At 43.5% G+C, this 15,489-nt stretch overlaps 1 protein-coding gene across 1 annotated transcript in view; it reads right to left on the bottom strand.

Moving 5' to 3' along the window:
- Positions 1–15,197, bottom strand: part of SGPP2 (sphingosine-1-phosphate phosphatase 2) — a 117,774-nt gene extending 102,577 nt beyond the window's left edge. Inside the window, exon 1 of the mRNA XM_004376361.2 lies at positions 14,981–15,197. Within this exon, the coding sequence (XP_004376418.1) occupies positions 14,981–15,178 (198 nt within the window). The 5' untranslated portion in view covers positions 15,179–15,197. The remainder of the gene's footprint in view (positions 1–14,980) is intronic.
- Between the last annotated feature and the right edge of the window lie 292 nt (positions 15,198–15,489).

The raw sequence follows: 15,489 nt of genomic DNA, 5'->3' as shown, positions 1-15,489 counted from the left end.
TAGGACAGAACTATGAGATGATCCCATGAGATTGGAACCTTTTGACGCGAACAGTTTTAACCCCTGCTCAATTTAGTGTATGGAGCCAAGAATATAAAGAACATAGTAACCTTTATGCCACAGACAACCTCAATCATAATATTCCTATCAGCCTTGATATGCTCCTGGGTAGTGGAAATTATTCTATCCCCCAAGCCCAAAGCCAAATGAATAGACAAACTTTTAGTCAAGCATCAAATGCTGCCACTAAAACATGGGGTAAGGTCCCTGACTCTAAAACACCTACAGGCTCCTTTGCCACTATCCGACAAACAGCAAACGAGCCTTACATCGATTTTATAAACCGCCTTCAAACGGCAATCTCCCTACAGGTAGACAATCAACAAGCGGCTGAGGTTCTTTGTCTCCAGCTTGCTTACGAGAATGCTAATGCCGACTGCCGAGCCGTTCTGACGCCCTTAAAGGCGCAGAATCCTAATTTAGCTGAAACGATTAGAGCATGTCAAAATGTTGGCACAGAAACTCATAAGGCACAAGTAATAGCGGCAGCTCTCCGTCCATCCACTGCCACCTGTTTTGGGTGTGGTAAGCCTGGACATTTTAAAAAGGACTGTCATAGGTTAAAAAACAAAAAATGCCAAAAACCCACTCCCAAAATTACGATGGACCCTTCATGATCATAATGATTCTGTACTTATATGTACATCCAGACCATACATTTTTGCTATAACCTCTAACCCTCCAGATATTATTAAAATAAATACCTCTTTTCAATTAACTTTATCCAGTGGCTCTACATAGATTACACCATGTTTATCTAGACAAAATGTCTCTACTCTTAATATCAGTTCTGTATTTGTTCTCCGCCAAAGAAGCCACCTTTGGCTACCTGTTAACCTTACACGCCCCTGGCAAGATAGTTCCCCTCTTGCTCAGGTTGTTAACGCATTACAAAAAATGCGGACTAAAAGATTTTTGGGAATCCTTATCGCTTCTATTATTACAGCCACTGCTATTGCCGCTACGGCTGCTACTGCCGCCGTGGCTCTTTCTCAATCCATTCAAACTGCCCAACAGTTTAACACTTATATACAAAATGTTACTTTTGAAATCCAAACTATGGTACATATTGATCAAGAGATCCTCAAGCGTCTGGGTGCTTTAAAAGCCTCAGTCCTTTGGCTTGAAAAACGACAAAAAGCCCTATGGGAACATTCTCAAATTAACCTGTGATGCTGAATACACTCGCTTCTGTGTTACAGCCCTTCCATATAATGAGTCCTGGAAAGATGTTAAAAATAATCTTTCGGCTAGCTTTGCTTCTCCATTGAAAAGTGATATTCAAAAATTACAATTTCAATTACAAGAACAGCTCTTGAGATTACAATCAGAGTCTAATAAGGCTACACTTAATACACTTAATGATTTTGCCTGCTGGCTTAATCCCACACATTGGTTCTCTAGACTCAATCTCCGTGTCTAGATCCTTTTTGCTATAGGATGTTTAATAGTTTTGTGACTCTTTATAGTAGTTATCTGCTGTCTCTACTCCCTGAGAGCCTCTCATCGCCAACAGAAGTCAGCCTTCCTCTCCTGGACCATTCGCTACCAGTTACATAAACAAGAGACGGGAAAGATGAAGACCTCCTCTTAAGAAGGCCCTTCCTATGCTATTATTTTGATAATCAGTAATTACCTGTATTTTGTTAATCAGTAAACTCCCAATGAATATTTGTTACGTGTAAACTCCTCTATATTTTCTGCTTCTCCTAGTTAGACGCTTCTGTATAGATTTCTAAGTTAGATGATTCCTTTCCAATTGATAGTGAATTTGTGTAAATCAATGTTTGATTGTTAATGAATCTTTGAGCCTTTATAAATCTTTAAACCTTTAAGAATAATAATTTCAGTGGATGTTAAAAGTTAGTGTTTACCTGACAAAATGAGGGTCAGAAGAAACCCATGGGTCCAACAATCAGGACATTACTAGTACAGAGGATTATATTATCCTCATAAGATCATCCTCTATTGTCTTACACACCTGAAAGGCACATTGAGTCCGCTCACTCCGGCTACGCAACAATTGATAAGAGCATCGCTCTTACTTAGTAACCTGGTGAAGAACCAGATGGTATCCGGTGGAAAACCAGCACCGTGAGTTTAAAGAGCCTGCTACGCCGCCATCTAAGAGACTTAAGTCCAGGCATTAAACAACAACCTGGTGAAGAACCAGATGGTATCTGGTGGAAAACCAGCACCGTGAGTTTAAAGAGCTTGCCATAGCCGCCATCTAGACAACTAAGTCCAGGTGTTACTCATAGCTATGCTACTGCTCCTCCTTAAACATATGGAGTGTGCCCCAGCCGTAGCTGGGCTCACAAGAACTCACTAAGTTGCTAGGCCCTGAGGTGTAGAAACAGTAGCTGAGATAATCTTAGACTTTATCTCATAGAAAAAATTTTACTTTGTCCTACCAGACGCTTGTTGGACCAATAAAAACCCTCTTGATTCTTATTTCATTAACTAAACAAAAGGGGGGAAATGTGGGGATAAATGCCATTTAAACATGGCTGCACTATTGACAACTGCAGCCCCCACAGGCCTCTATGCTGCACAGCATGTTGAGACTTGTCCCCAACATGTTGAGACTTGTCCCCAACATGTTGAGACTTGTCCCCAACATGTTGAGACTTGTCAAGATGTGTTTTCCCAAACCTATTATCCCTTTGCTGATTGACTTGTTTACCTGAAATCCTTCTCCCTTGCCCACATTCAAAGCCCACTGTTTTGTTAATTGCCTTATTGATTGCTGTATTGACTATAAAATAAACTCCTGGGACTGAAGTGGGGGCGACTCCTCATAGTGACCCTCCTGGCCCCACCTCTGTAAGAGTTGTACAGTTGGTTACTGTCTTCGCCTTCCCGATTACCGTCGTGCTGGGACAAGTAACCACCACTGCAATCAAGATACAGAAGTATTCCATCACCATGGAGATCTCCCCCAGGCTACTCCTTTATAGTCACACTCCCCCCCAATATCCTTAATCCCTGGCAACCACTAATCTGTTTTCCATCTCTATAATTTTGTCATTTCAAGAACGTTATACATGTGGAATCCTACAGTATGTAAGCTTTTGAGATTGGTTTTTGAGATTAGCATAATGCCCTTGACAGTCATCCAAGTTATGGTGTGTATCAATAGCACATTCCTGTATATAGTATATAGGAATTCTTTGTACTATTTTTGCTAATTTTTAACGTTTTAAATTATTTCAAAATGAGAAGTTAAAATTTTTTTTAATTAAAAGTAATCTTCGATGCTGCTTTTTATTCATAATAACCCAAATGTACGTAAACAGTAGAGTGGGTAACTAAATGGCCATATATTTGTGTAATAGATACTACAGGGCAGACAAAATGAAAACACAAATGCTACCCACCCGGATGAACACCGCAGACATGCTTTGGGAAAAGAGTAACACACAAAAGAGCACATCCTATATGATTACATTTATTTGATGGCCAAGGAGGGGCAAAAACCTAGCTATGGTGATACAGGTAGGGACAGTGGTTACCCAGGGTGTATTATAGATTGAATTGTGTCCCTCAAAAATATACCTGGGGTTATAACCCCATTTGGGAATGGATTTTCTTTGTTTCGTTATGAGGCAGTATGAGTGTAGGGTATGTCTTAAATCAATCTCTTTTGAAATTTAAAAGAGCAGATTGAGAAAGCAAGCAAGCAGAGATGGGAGAAGCCAGATGCCAAGCCACCTGAGATCTCCAAGGAACAGGAGCTGAAAAGAGACAAGGACATTCTCCCAGAGCCAACAGACAGAGAAAGCCTTCTGCTAGAGTTGGCACCCTGAATTCAGACTTCTAGCCTCCTGAACTACGAGTAAATATATTTCTGTTTGTTAAAGCCACCCACTTGGGGTATTTCTGTTATAGCAGCACTAGATAACTAAGACAGGGTGAGAGTGGTATTGGCTGGCAGGGGCCTAAGGGACCTTGCTGGGCTCTGGAATCTTTCTATATCTTGATCTGGGTGGTAGTGAGAGGGATGTAGACGTATATTCAAAGTTATCAAATTGCACAATTAAGATCTGCACATTTACTATATGAAAGTTTTACCATAATTTTAAAGGATACAAATTAAATAAACAAAAGAAGATAATACTAACACTGACAGTGGGCCAGCAGGGCTTAGAATGCTGTTGGAAGCAATAATTGGTGTACATTTTCAAAAGGAAATTTGGCAGGAAGTGTGAAGAACTCTGCAATAAGATTGTCTTGTGATTCTCAGGAAATTATTCAATATTTGGACTTAAGTTGAGGCACAAAAACAAACATGGAAATACTCTAAATGCATGCCTCAGGACATAGCTATAAACAAAAACCTTTAAGGTACAACCATATGATAAATTATGATGTAACTATAAAATCATAAGGAATATTCAGTGGTGTGGGCATATGCTCATAATGTGAGTGAATGAAGCAAAATCTAATATTCTATGTACACAGCATGTTCATTACTTATTCTATATGCCCATAGAAAACAGGAAGCAATACTCTAAAATGTTTATGATATTTATATCTGGGTTGCAAAAATATGACATGATTTTTGTTTTCTTCTTTATACTTTTTGGTGTCTTCCATTATTTCTGATATAAGCATACATTAATACTTAACAATTATAAAAATTAATTTAAAAAAATTTGATATCTCCCTCACTAAAAAAATCATAAGGTCAAAATTCAGAAAGGGGAAGAAAAACAACCAACTTCTAACAGAGCCTCCTTTCACTTGTGCTTTTAACAAAAGCTTTAATGCTCTATGGTCACCTTTAAGTCAGCTTTCAAAAGGTGATTTTTTTTTTTTTTTAACTGCAAAAAAAGTTGCCCTAAGTTTGTTCTCTGCCAGTTAAGTCCTGGCCTTTCAGCTTCCAACATTTTCCCTGGGAGGCGGCTTATTCGCCATCTTTCCCTTTTCCTCCTACCCACCGGAGTCCCTGCTTTGATGGGCTGTTTCCCGTCAAATTCTATGGAAACAAAGTTTTTGCCATTTGGAGAAATAAGAACATTCCCAGAGATCATAGACTGTGCTGGTCCCCAGAGAAAATCCCTTTCCTCATCAGCAAATTTCTCCTTCCAGGAGTGGCTACCAAATAAATGGTATTAACAAAAGCAAGAATGAGTCTGGTGTTTCTTTTCTTTTTTAATTAAAGAACTACAAAACTGCCAGTCAGCAGTTTTTGGAGGGTAATATTCAAAATAAGAGCCTTGGTGGTACAACAATTAACTGCTGGGCTGCTCCCTGAAGGGCTAGCAGTTCAAGTCCACTTAGCAGCTCTGTGGAAAGATCTGGTGATCTGCTACCATAAAGATTACAGCCAAGAAAATCCTATAGGGCAGTCCTACTGTGTCACCTGGGGTCACTATGAGTGGGTGTCTACTCGTCGTACCCAACAACAACAAACAATATTCAAAATAGTTCAAGGAAACCAATTACTTCTTTTCTCAAGATTCCCAAGCTGCATTCTCACCATCTTAAATGGTTAACCCCTCTTCTCTCCATCCCCTGGTGTCCATGGTGCCTGGTGGCACAGTGGTTAACAGCTCGGCTGCTAAACAAAAGGTCAGCAGTTTGAATCCACCAGTTGCTCTTTGGCAACCCTGTGAGGCAGATCTACTCTTTCCTACAGGATCGCCATGAATCAGAACAGACTCTACGGCAACAGGTTTTTTTGGTTTTTGTTTTTTTTGGTTAATTAGTCCATACGGTATTTGAAGCAGGAGTGAGGGAAGAAAAACCGTGAATCAGAGTTTTGACAGGATTTTTCAATATCTCATTCTCTCCAAAGTATCTGACAGGCAAGTAGAATAATAAAGACCAGTGGATGTCCCAAATGTTAGCATATTCATAGATTCCTACCATAGATAGGAGCACTCTAAATCTGCTGCCTGGAAACCATGACAGCATTTTCCCCCAAGAAAACTGTGTATCAGATAAAATGCAAGAATGCCTATGCTAAAAACATAATTCTTTTCAAGACAGTAGAAGATTTAATCATCAACAAAAACTACCAACAAGTGAAAGCGCTTTTTTAAAATCTAGAAAGTCCTGACATTTGGAATGGAAGTCAAGACAATGAAATTTAAACCAGGCTTGCTGGCAACAGCCTTCCTAAAACATAGCCACTTTTTAGATTGACAGGTTGTCATTTTTTACTAATACCTAACACCCTTCAGAGTGTCCAACAGAAGAAAGCAAACCAATAAAAAGTTATTCATTAATCAAAGCCCTTCATCAGTTTCCTGGATAAAGAGGAAGGAGCCAACACTAAATTAAACTTCAAGCTAAAAGAAAACACGGTCAGTTAAAGTGTTTCAGGAATAAAATTACCCCACTGGTGAAAGGAGACCAGCAGGTGGTCACATTTCTGCCAAGGAGGGCAAGAAGAGTTTTTAGCATACCCTTCTTGCTTCCATTCTACAAGTAGTACTAAGTACCTGCTATGTTCCAGGGTGGGGAGCCCTGGGGACACAGTGGTTAAGAGATCGGCTGCTAAGCAAAAGGTCCACCAGCTGTTCCTTGGAAACCCTACAGGGCAGTTCTATTCTGTCCTATAGTGTCGCTATGAGTCAGAACCAGCTTTGGTTTCAGTATGTTCTGGGCAGGATTCCTAGGAGGTACAAACGGGTAACACACTCAGCTGCTAATGGAAACGTTGCAGGTTCGAGGCCACCCAGAGGTGCCTTAGAAGAAAGGTCTGGCAATTTACTTCCTAAAAATCAGCTGTAGAAAACCCCATGGAGCACAGTTCTACTCTGACACACAGGAGGTCACCGTGAGTCAGAATCCACTCAATGGGAACTAGTAAAAAAATGTTTCAAGGACATGTTAGACCTTGGGGATATACAGGTGAGTGGCATCTAGTACCTGCTCTCTATTGCCCTTTCCATGATGAAAATAATTATCTAATTGGAATTAAGTGCAAGTCCTTCAAAGCAGTAGGGACCACACCTTCTGGTTGCAAGGGGAGACCCACATGGGCTCCCCCTAGTATAACAGATGTGTATTATGATTCCTCAGAAGTTAGGAAATGGTACCAGCAGCTTCCCAGCCAGTCCTCAGGAAAGGGCAGTGCCCGCCCGAGCCATTCTATCCTGAAAGACAACAGTCTCTCCAGTATCTTCTTCAGAGGTGGATTCTATCAGATTCAAAACTCAGCTACTTTCTCCACTCAGAAGTTTTCCTTCTGTTTCTACCACGGCTGCAGACTTTCTGTTCTCTCTACCTTGGCTTCTGCTTCCTCATTGCTTTCTCTGTCTGCAGGCTTCTTTTTATGGTCTCCCCTGCCTCTCTTAGGTCCCTGGGTGGCTTAAAGGGTTTGAAGTCAACTACTGATATAAAGGTTGGCAGTTCAAAACCACCGTGGCACTGTGGAAGAAAGTCCTGGTGATCTGCTTTGGTGATGATTACACAGTCATTGAAAACCCTATGGAGCGGTTCTACTTTGTTACACATGGGCATGAGTCCTAATTGACTCGATGGCAACTGGTTTGGTTTGTTTATTTTTTTCTGTCTCTCTGACGCTCATCACCAGTCTACCAATTAAGTCCCTATCTCCAGGTCTTGAATTCAGGCTCCTAAGGGAGAAATCTGATTGGCTCTGCTATTCACAATCCAAAATGCAGTATCCAGATTGGATGAGTTCTCCTGCCAGACCACTTCATAAGATGCTGAACTGTCCCTAGATGGCAGCCTTTGACTCACGTGCTAATTCCTGAGCCAACCTGTTGTAGCCATAGTGATAGGGTCTCATGACACAAAACATGGCAACTGATGCATTAAGAAATCATTTGTGAAGTGAAAGAAGTCAGTTGTAAAAGTGTCACACATTGTATGACTCCATCAATATGAAATATCCAGAACAGGTAAATCTGTAAAGACAGAAAGCAGACTGGTGGTGGCCAAGAGCTGGGGGAGAGGGAAACGGGGAACAATTGCTTACTAGGTACAGGATTTCCTTTTGGGGTGATAAAAAGGTTTTGGAATTAGATAGAGGTGCTGGCTGCTCAACATTGTGATGTCCTAAATGCCATTGAATTGTATACTTTAAATTGGTTAATTTTATGATATGTGGATTTCACCTCAATTAAAAAAAGATTGTGTGGAAGTTGTCAAATGGGAACCTAACGTGTTGTGTAAACTTTCACCAAAAACACAATAAAATATTATTTAAAAAATAATAAGTATGCATATAAACATTTAAGAGGAGAAGGGGGAGGAAGAGGGAGGAGCAGAAGGAGAAGAAGAAATGATCTGTGGTCTCTTTCCTTCTCTAAGGCGGCTGTGGGTGAAGGACGACACTCAGTATCATTATCTCTGTAAAATGAAAGAAGCCAAAACAGACACTAAAGTCTGATTTCGCAGTAGTCTTATATTTGCTGCTGTCTGTAACATCCTGGTTTCTTAATGTTTCAGCACCAGGCTCTCTGATACTCCCACACAGCCATCGCCAATCAATCCTGCACTCCTTCCCACTAGGCACACAGACACCGCAAGAACCGTTCTCAACACAGTGCTCCAAGCTGCCAATTCTGATTTGGCACATCCCCAGTCTATAGGATGAAGTCTAAATTCTGCAGAAAGCCACATGAAGGCCTCAGCCTAAAACTCTGGCTTCAGCCCAAAACTCTAGCTGGTATTATCTCACCAGTTTCTCTTCGTGCAAGCTGGGCTAGATGTTCTCCAAATGTCCTGGTCCAGGTCCATCCTCAGGAAGGCTGACCTTTCTGGACTGCATCAACCAGGCTCCCAAGCTGCTCTCTGTTTCTGACTGAATTGGCCAAAGGGAGGTGCTGACAGGATGTGAGAGGGCAAATGGAGAATGAGTTTCAGATTTACTTCCCCTATTCCTCCCTGCTTGGCTGTGGTTGTGTTTCTCCACCAAAGGCCACAGCACCACTTAGGGGCCCCTCTCTGACAGGTATGCTCTACTTCTTCCCTTTGCTTTTTCAGGCCTAATTCACCTGCCAAGATACTTCATCCTCCCATGTTGGTTCTTCAAATCCTGCCTTTTGTTAGCTGCCACTGAGTCAACCCTCAGCTCATGGTGACCCCAGTCCTAAGCCATCCCCATGATCAGTTAGGGATCCAACCATTGAAATCCATTGGGTTTTCACTGCTTGATTTTCAGAAATAGATCACCAGGTCTGTCTTCCTAGTCTGTCTGTCTTAACCTAGAAGCTCCACTGAAACCTGTTCAGCATCATAGCAACACGCAAGCGTCCACTGACAGACGGTGGTGGTTGCGTGTGAGGTGCAATGCCTGGGAATCAAATCCGGGTCTCCCGCATAGAAGGTGAGAATTCTATCAATGAAAGACCTACACCTTTGTAAAAGGTCCCATCTTTAAACTTCCTTCAATCACCCTTTTTGAGTAGGCCATTTATTTCCTATTTGGACCCTGACTGATACACAAGTTGAACTTGTAACCATTCACCAAAAACGATACACTTGTCTTTATGTTTTAGCACATAAGAATTGCAGGTAAAGGGAAAAGCTCTTCCCATTTTGTCTATTTGACTCCTACTTACTCTTTAAGACCCAACTCAAGATGTCATGGGCTCCCCTGGGGAAGACAAGTTATTCCTGCTGTTGTTTCCCCAGCGTCTTTATTCATTCTTCTACTCTAGTATTTTCTGCATTGCACCATTTTATTTGTGGCTTTCCCTGGGCAGGAACGAATTCTTATTTATCTTTTTATCTCTAAGGCTGAGGACTGTTCCAGAAACATAGCAGCCAATCAATAAATGTGGGCTGAAAATGTAGGAAGCAAAGAAGAGACAGAGGCAGAAGTGGCCTATTTTCTCCAGAGGTTAAAGAAAGTGTTAATACCTGGTATTGATGAGCATGTGCGAAAGCCTACACTCTTAATTGCTCATCCTGGTATGCCTTCTCTGTAAGTCAACTTGGTTAATACGTATTAAAAGCTATAACATATGCATATCTTTCACCCAGCAATTCCAAGTCTGGAAATTTAAATTAAAAATCAAAGATACGTGAGAACATACTCATACAAAGATGTTATCATTTTTAAGACAAAAACTGGAAACACCATAAAGGCCCAGGAACAGGCCAACTAAATTACTGTATAGTCATACTATGAAGTAATATACAGCCAATAAAAATCAGGTTGAACATGTACTGAGTAATTCTCTTTGGGCAGTGGTATAAGCAGCACGGGTTTAATCTACTTTGTGTTTTTTCTAAGTCTTCTGCTCTGAACAATGATTATATCTGTAACTAGAAAACATGATCAAAAGTACATTTTTAAAGTGGCTCATTTTGCCATTTCAGACCTGAACGTCCATCTAAAGGTAATCAAAACTTAAGTTTGACTTGCTGACCAATTTAGTTATGATCAACCAAAATGTCACAGCTGCCATTACTGCTGCCTCCAACCATCATCAACCTCACACTGAACACGCTAAGGGGTGGTAGGTCCCAGGAGAAGAGAATTTAGACCTTCCTGTCTTCGTTTGCGGAAAGTGCTACGGCTGCTAACCAAAAGGTCAGCAGTTCGAATCCACTAGGTGCTCCTTGGAAACTCTATGAGGCAGTTCTACTCTGTCTTATACGGTCACTATGAGTCGGAATCAACTCAACGGCAATGGTTTTTTTTTTTTTTTTTTTTTAAATCTTCGTTTGCAAGGAGCTCTTGTGGTGCAGTGGTTAAGCACTCAACTGCTAACCCAAAAGTTAGTGGTTCAAACCCACCAGCTGCTCTGTGGGAGAAAGACGTGGAGGTCTGCTTCCATTAAGATTATAGTCTTGGAAACCCTATGGGGCAGTAAACCCTGCCCTATCAAGTCCCTGTAAGTTGGAATAGACTCAAAGGCAACAGCTTTATCTTTGCTTACAAGTTTCTTCAAGCCCCACTTCAGACCTGATCCTGGACATTTTGTTCTGTTTTGAAAGCTCCTGGAAACAACTTAATGTGCAGACAGGGTTTGAAAATCATGGTTCTCCCCAGACTGCTCATTCTACAGGTGGGAAACCTGAGGCCCAGAGAAGTCCAAAATGACACAGAGGCAGAGCCAGGCCTCAAATCAAGGTCTCCTCATTCCCAGGAATTGTTCCTTGCACTTCACCAGACCATAAAACCAAGGGTGGGGTTTTGTAAATTAACAGACTTGGAAGGCCTCAAATGTCTCAAGAGAAAATCTAGGAGCGAAAAGACTTCTAAAAAGAACCTAGATTTGATCCTTTCCCCAACCCAATTTTAGACATATATCTGAACACTTATCAAAAAGCACTTATTGAGCATGGTGTGGTTTAGAAAGATTGTATCTAGTCTAATGTAACCATACGGGAAGGCACTGCAAAGTCTAAATGCAAATGCATTGAGTAAGCAAAGACGATAGAAATCAAAATACCATTGTATCCAAGCCTGGCTCTATGCCAGCACAAACACATCCCTGACCTGGCCTTTGTCCTACCCCTGGTCCCTGCTCAGGGCAATACATTCCAAGGTGACTGCCAAGAATGCCCTCCTATGGTTACCCCTGTAAACCAGTTACCCCTGTAAAACAACAGCAAGACCTTCTTTCTGCCCTGACCCCAACCAGCCCCAATACCTTACACCTTCCCAATGAGTCAGAAAAAATGGGGCTCCAGAGGTTTTCCCCGGAAGCTGCACAGTGGAAAAACGTTTAGACTTGGGAGTCAAAAATATCTGGTTTGCCCTGATTGTGTGGACATCTGGGAAGTCCTCGGCAAATCACTTAACCCTTTCTTCTGTCTGTGAAACCCATGACTACTGGGCAATCCCTGAGGCCCTGTCCGACTTATTCAACGACAGCTCTGTGCAAGCCAAACCCAGCCCTAGTTTGTAGAACATGTAGCTAATCTTTAAGCTAGCAATGTGTGGTGTTATGAGAATTCGTAGAGGAAGCCCTCACTCAATCATTTCCTCACTTGTCCTGCTGTAAGGAAGAAAATAAATACAGAAAACGTGGGAGGTAAGAAAAATCAGATTGAGATCTAAGGTCACTCAAATGCAGTCAACAACTTTTCTATTTGAAAGGTCTTAAATCAATGCGGCAGTGCTGCCTGACTTTGAGGCTATGTGGAAAAATCATTTGATTTTCAATATTCACTCTTTAATTAAAAATGCATTGATTTTATAGTGTAGCCTGCACTCATTTATTCACAAAATTTACTTAGCTCCTACTATGTGCCAGGCACAGTGCCTGGCCACAGGGAGAAAATAATAAGTAAAACAGAGACATTTCCTGCATTCTTACAGACTACTGTCTTCTGGAGAACAGTCAGATATCCACATAAATGCATCTTTACAACATGTGGTAAATACTGTAATGAAGAAACCTGAGAAGCAAAGAGAGCCTTTAAAACGGAGAGCTAGCCTGAGTGGTCAGCAAAGGTGTCTCTTGAGAAACCGATCTCTGAAGAGAAAGTTGAGGTGTCAATGCCGATTCACAGCAACCATGTATGACAGGGTAGAACTGCCCCATAAGGCTTCCTAGACTGTAATCTTTACAGGAACAGATCTCCAGGCATTTTCTCTCACAGGTTCGAACGGACAACCTTTCACAGCCTAACGCTTAACCACTGCACCACCAGGGCTCCTTAGTTGAAGGATGAGTAGGGGCTATTTAGGGGAAGAGGAAGAGCATTTCCTGCTAGCCACAGCTCGGGTAAAGGCCCTGGGGTAAGGGAAAGCATGACTGTTGGAAGAAAGTTTTCTCAATTGTCCCTGAAAAGTCCTGTAAAATGAGGGCAGGTGTGCAATCATTTTCTTCTGAGAACTCTATGTGTATTTGTAAAACTGTTAATCTAAGTCACTTGAAACCAATCCACATTTAAATACATTCATTAACCTCTCATTTATCAAACATTCTCAATACAGTGATTTCTAATCTAGAATTTTTAACTCTATCTTACATTTTCATGATCTACTCTGAATGAAGTCCTGTGTTGAATGGGGAGGGGGAATCCCCACAGTTTGGCTCACTGAAGGCTCAGGCTCTTCAAGCAGCAAGAAGTCACCTCATTGCAAGAAGCCACTGCACCTTGTTTTTACAGGGCAAGGGGATCTTTTTCCAGAATTTAAAGTTACATCAACAAGGGTAATGTTTCAAACAGTCTGAAAAGCACTAATGGTAAAAGTCACTGTTATAGATTGAATGGTGTCTCCCAAAAAGATAAGTTGAAGTCCTAACCCAAACCTGTGAACATGACCTTGTTTGGTTGGAAGTAGAGTGTTTGAAGATGTTAAAGTTAACATAAGGTCATACCAGAGCAGGGCGGGTCCTAAGCCAATTTGAGTGCTGCCCTTGTAAAACAGAAGAGACAGGGACAGATACACAGAGGAAAGATGGCTGTGTGAAGATGCATCTACACGCGAGGAACGCTTGGGACTTTGGGAAGCTGAGAGAGATAAAAAAATGATCTTTCTCTAGAGTCTTTGGAGAGAACATAGCCCTGCCGACACCCTAATTTCCAACTACTGGCCTCCAGAATGGCAGACAATAAATTTCTGTTCTTATAAGCTACGCAGCTTCTGGTATTTTGCTACAGCAGCCACAGGAGACTTAATAGAGTCACTTTTCTTCTGCCTCCTGAATTAGGGAAGCAGAGCAGAAGCTGCAGAGAGCAACAGAAAGCAATTCAGGCATCTACTTGTGGGTGTATACAGCATGCACACAGAAAAAGCCATGGCACATTTCTTATTCCCCGCTTCCACCTTCCCATATAACACAAGAGAAAAGGGGGGAAGGTCTCCAAGCTCATCTAAAAGTTACTAGAATGTCATGTGGAACTGAGAAGAACAATAAAAGAAGAAGAAAAAAAAAGATGATAGTGGAGGGTTTCTCTTGAATGGGACAACCCCCCTCCCAAACAAATTCTAGAATTCAACTCCCACAATACTTCATTCCACATAGAAATCAGTCTTCATAATTCTAGATACTGTTGCTAAGTATAGAAATCTATACATACAAATAAATGCCTCCTACCTGTCATCAAAACCTTCTAGAAAGTACACATTTTGGCTTTTTTAAAAGAGTTGAGATTGTTACTATGTTACGTCTGTCTTCATTTGCAGGGACTTTTTTTCGTCTCCCAAGGAAAGCGCAGTTTCTGCAGTGTCCCGGCCTCTCCCCGCTGCAGGAAGCCCTTCCCTGCAGGGGCAGCCCCAGCGCCTTAGCATCTGCTGCCAGGCCGGTCCCTCCGCCTGGGTCCCCGTGCGCTGCGTCTGCAGCACCCGTCGGCTGAACCGCAGTGGGTTGTGTAACCACACTCAGCGCTAGCGGGCAGCTCGGTGAGCGTCCCTCTTGACAGCATCTGTTAAAAGTCACTGGTGCCACTAGTAAAAGACCCGTCAGACAGGAGGGGCTCCGAGACTCTCGGGGAGGAGGAGAAAAGGGTGCTGTCAGGACCCAGGAAGGTTGTAAATCTTTCTAGAAAAATATCTAAGCTTGAAGTTCTGTCCTTAAAGCTGGTGGTACAAGACAGCAAAGAGCAGACGCAGCCCCGCTACACCCCCAAACATGTGGCTCAGGGAAAGGGGGGGATGGGGAGGAAACTCATGGATCCTGGAGTTCTCGACCCACCCCTCCTCTTTTCAATTACGTAATTCTTGTATACTTGGGAAAAGATACACGAAATACACTTAACTACTATATTAAGGTAGAAAGTCTCTTAATAGACCGCATTTAAAGACTGGGCGCACTTAAAGCCTGAATTGATCTGTTTGCCACCTGGCCGCAGAAGAAGGTGGCACCCTGGTGCCTGGAGCCGGGCCGCCGCCGAGGATGGCGCCCTCTCCGGCGGGCGGGCTCGGAGCGCACCCGTGCCCGCCTCGCGGAGTCGCCTGGACCAGCACGTCCGCAGGCTGCGGCGCGGGCTTTCCCCTCCCCCGCCCGGCGAACACCTGGCCCGGGGTTACCTGCGGGGCCCCGGCTCTCCGCTGCCCGTTGCCATTGGCGGCGGGGAGATGCCCGGCCCCGGGGTCCCGCGCCGCGCCCTCCGCAGAGCCCACGCTGTTCTCCCGGGGGCCTTCCTCCAGCGCCGGGAAGAGCCCGCAGCGGCGCTGGAAGCGGGCCACCAGCTGGTCATCCTGCAGACTCCGCAACAGCTCGGCCATGGTGAGCCCGCGCCACTCTCCGCCGAGCCGGCCAGTGCTCTCGTCTCGCCGCCGCACCAGCCCTTGTACTCTTCCGGCGGCCCCGGCTAGGTGGGCGGGGCCGGGGGGCGCCAGCCAACAGGTGCGGCGCGGCTCCTAGCCCCGCCCCCGAGCGGCGCCCAGGTGTCCGTCTCCGCCTTGCTCAAGGCTGGTCTCCCGCCTTTCCGCCCGCTGCGCTCGGGCGCGCCGGGCGCCGGCGCTCCTTTGCCGGACGGTCCACTCGGGGCCGGCCGAGGAGAACGGGTGTTCCTATCTGGCCCCTCGGCTCGGCC

Source organism: Trichechus manatus, unplaced genomic scaffold, assembly GCF_000243295.1.
Source record: "Trichechus manatus latirostris isolate Lorelei unplaced genomic scaffold, TriManLat1.0 scaffold00041, whole genome shotgun sequence".
Lineage (NCBI taxonomy): Eukaryota > Metazoa > Chordata > Mammalia > Sirenia > Trichechidae > Trichechus > Trichechus manatus.
This window is presented reverse-complemented; position numbering and strand designations above follow the sequence as displayed.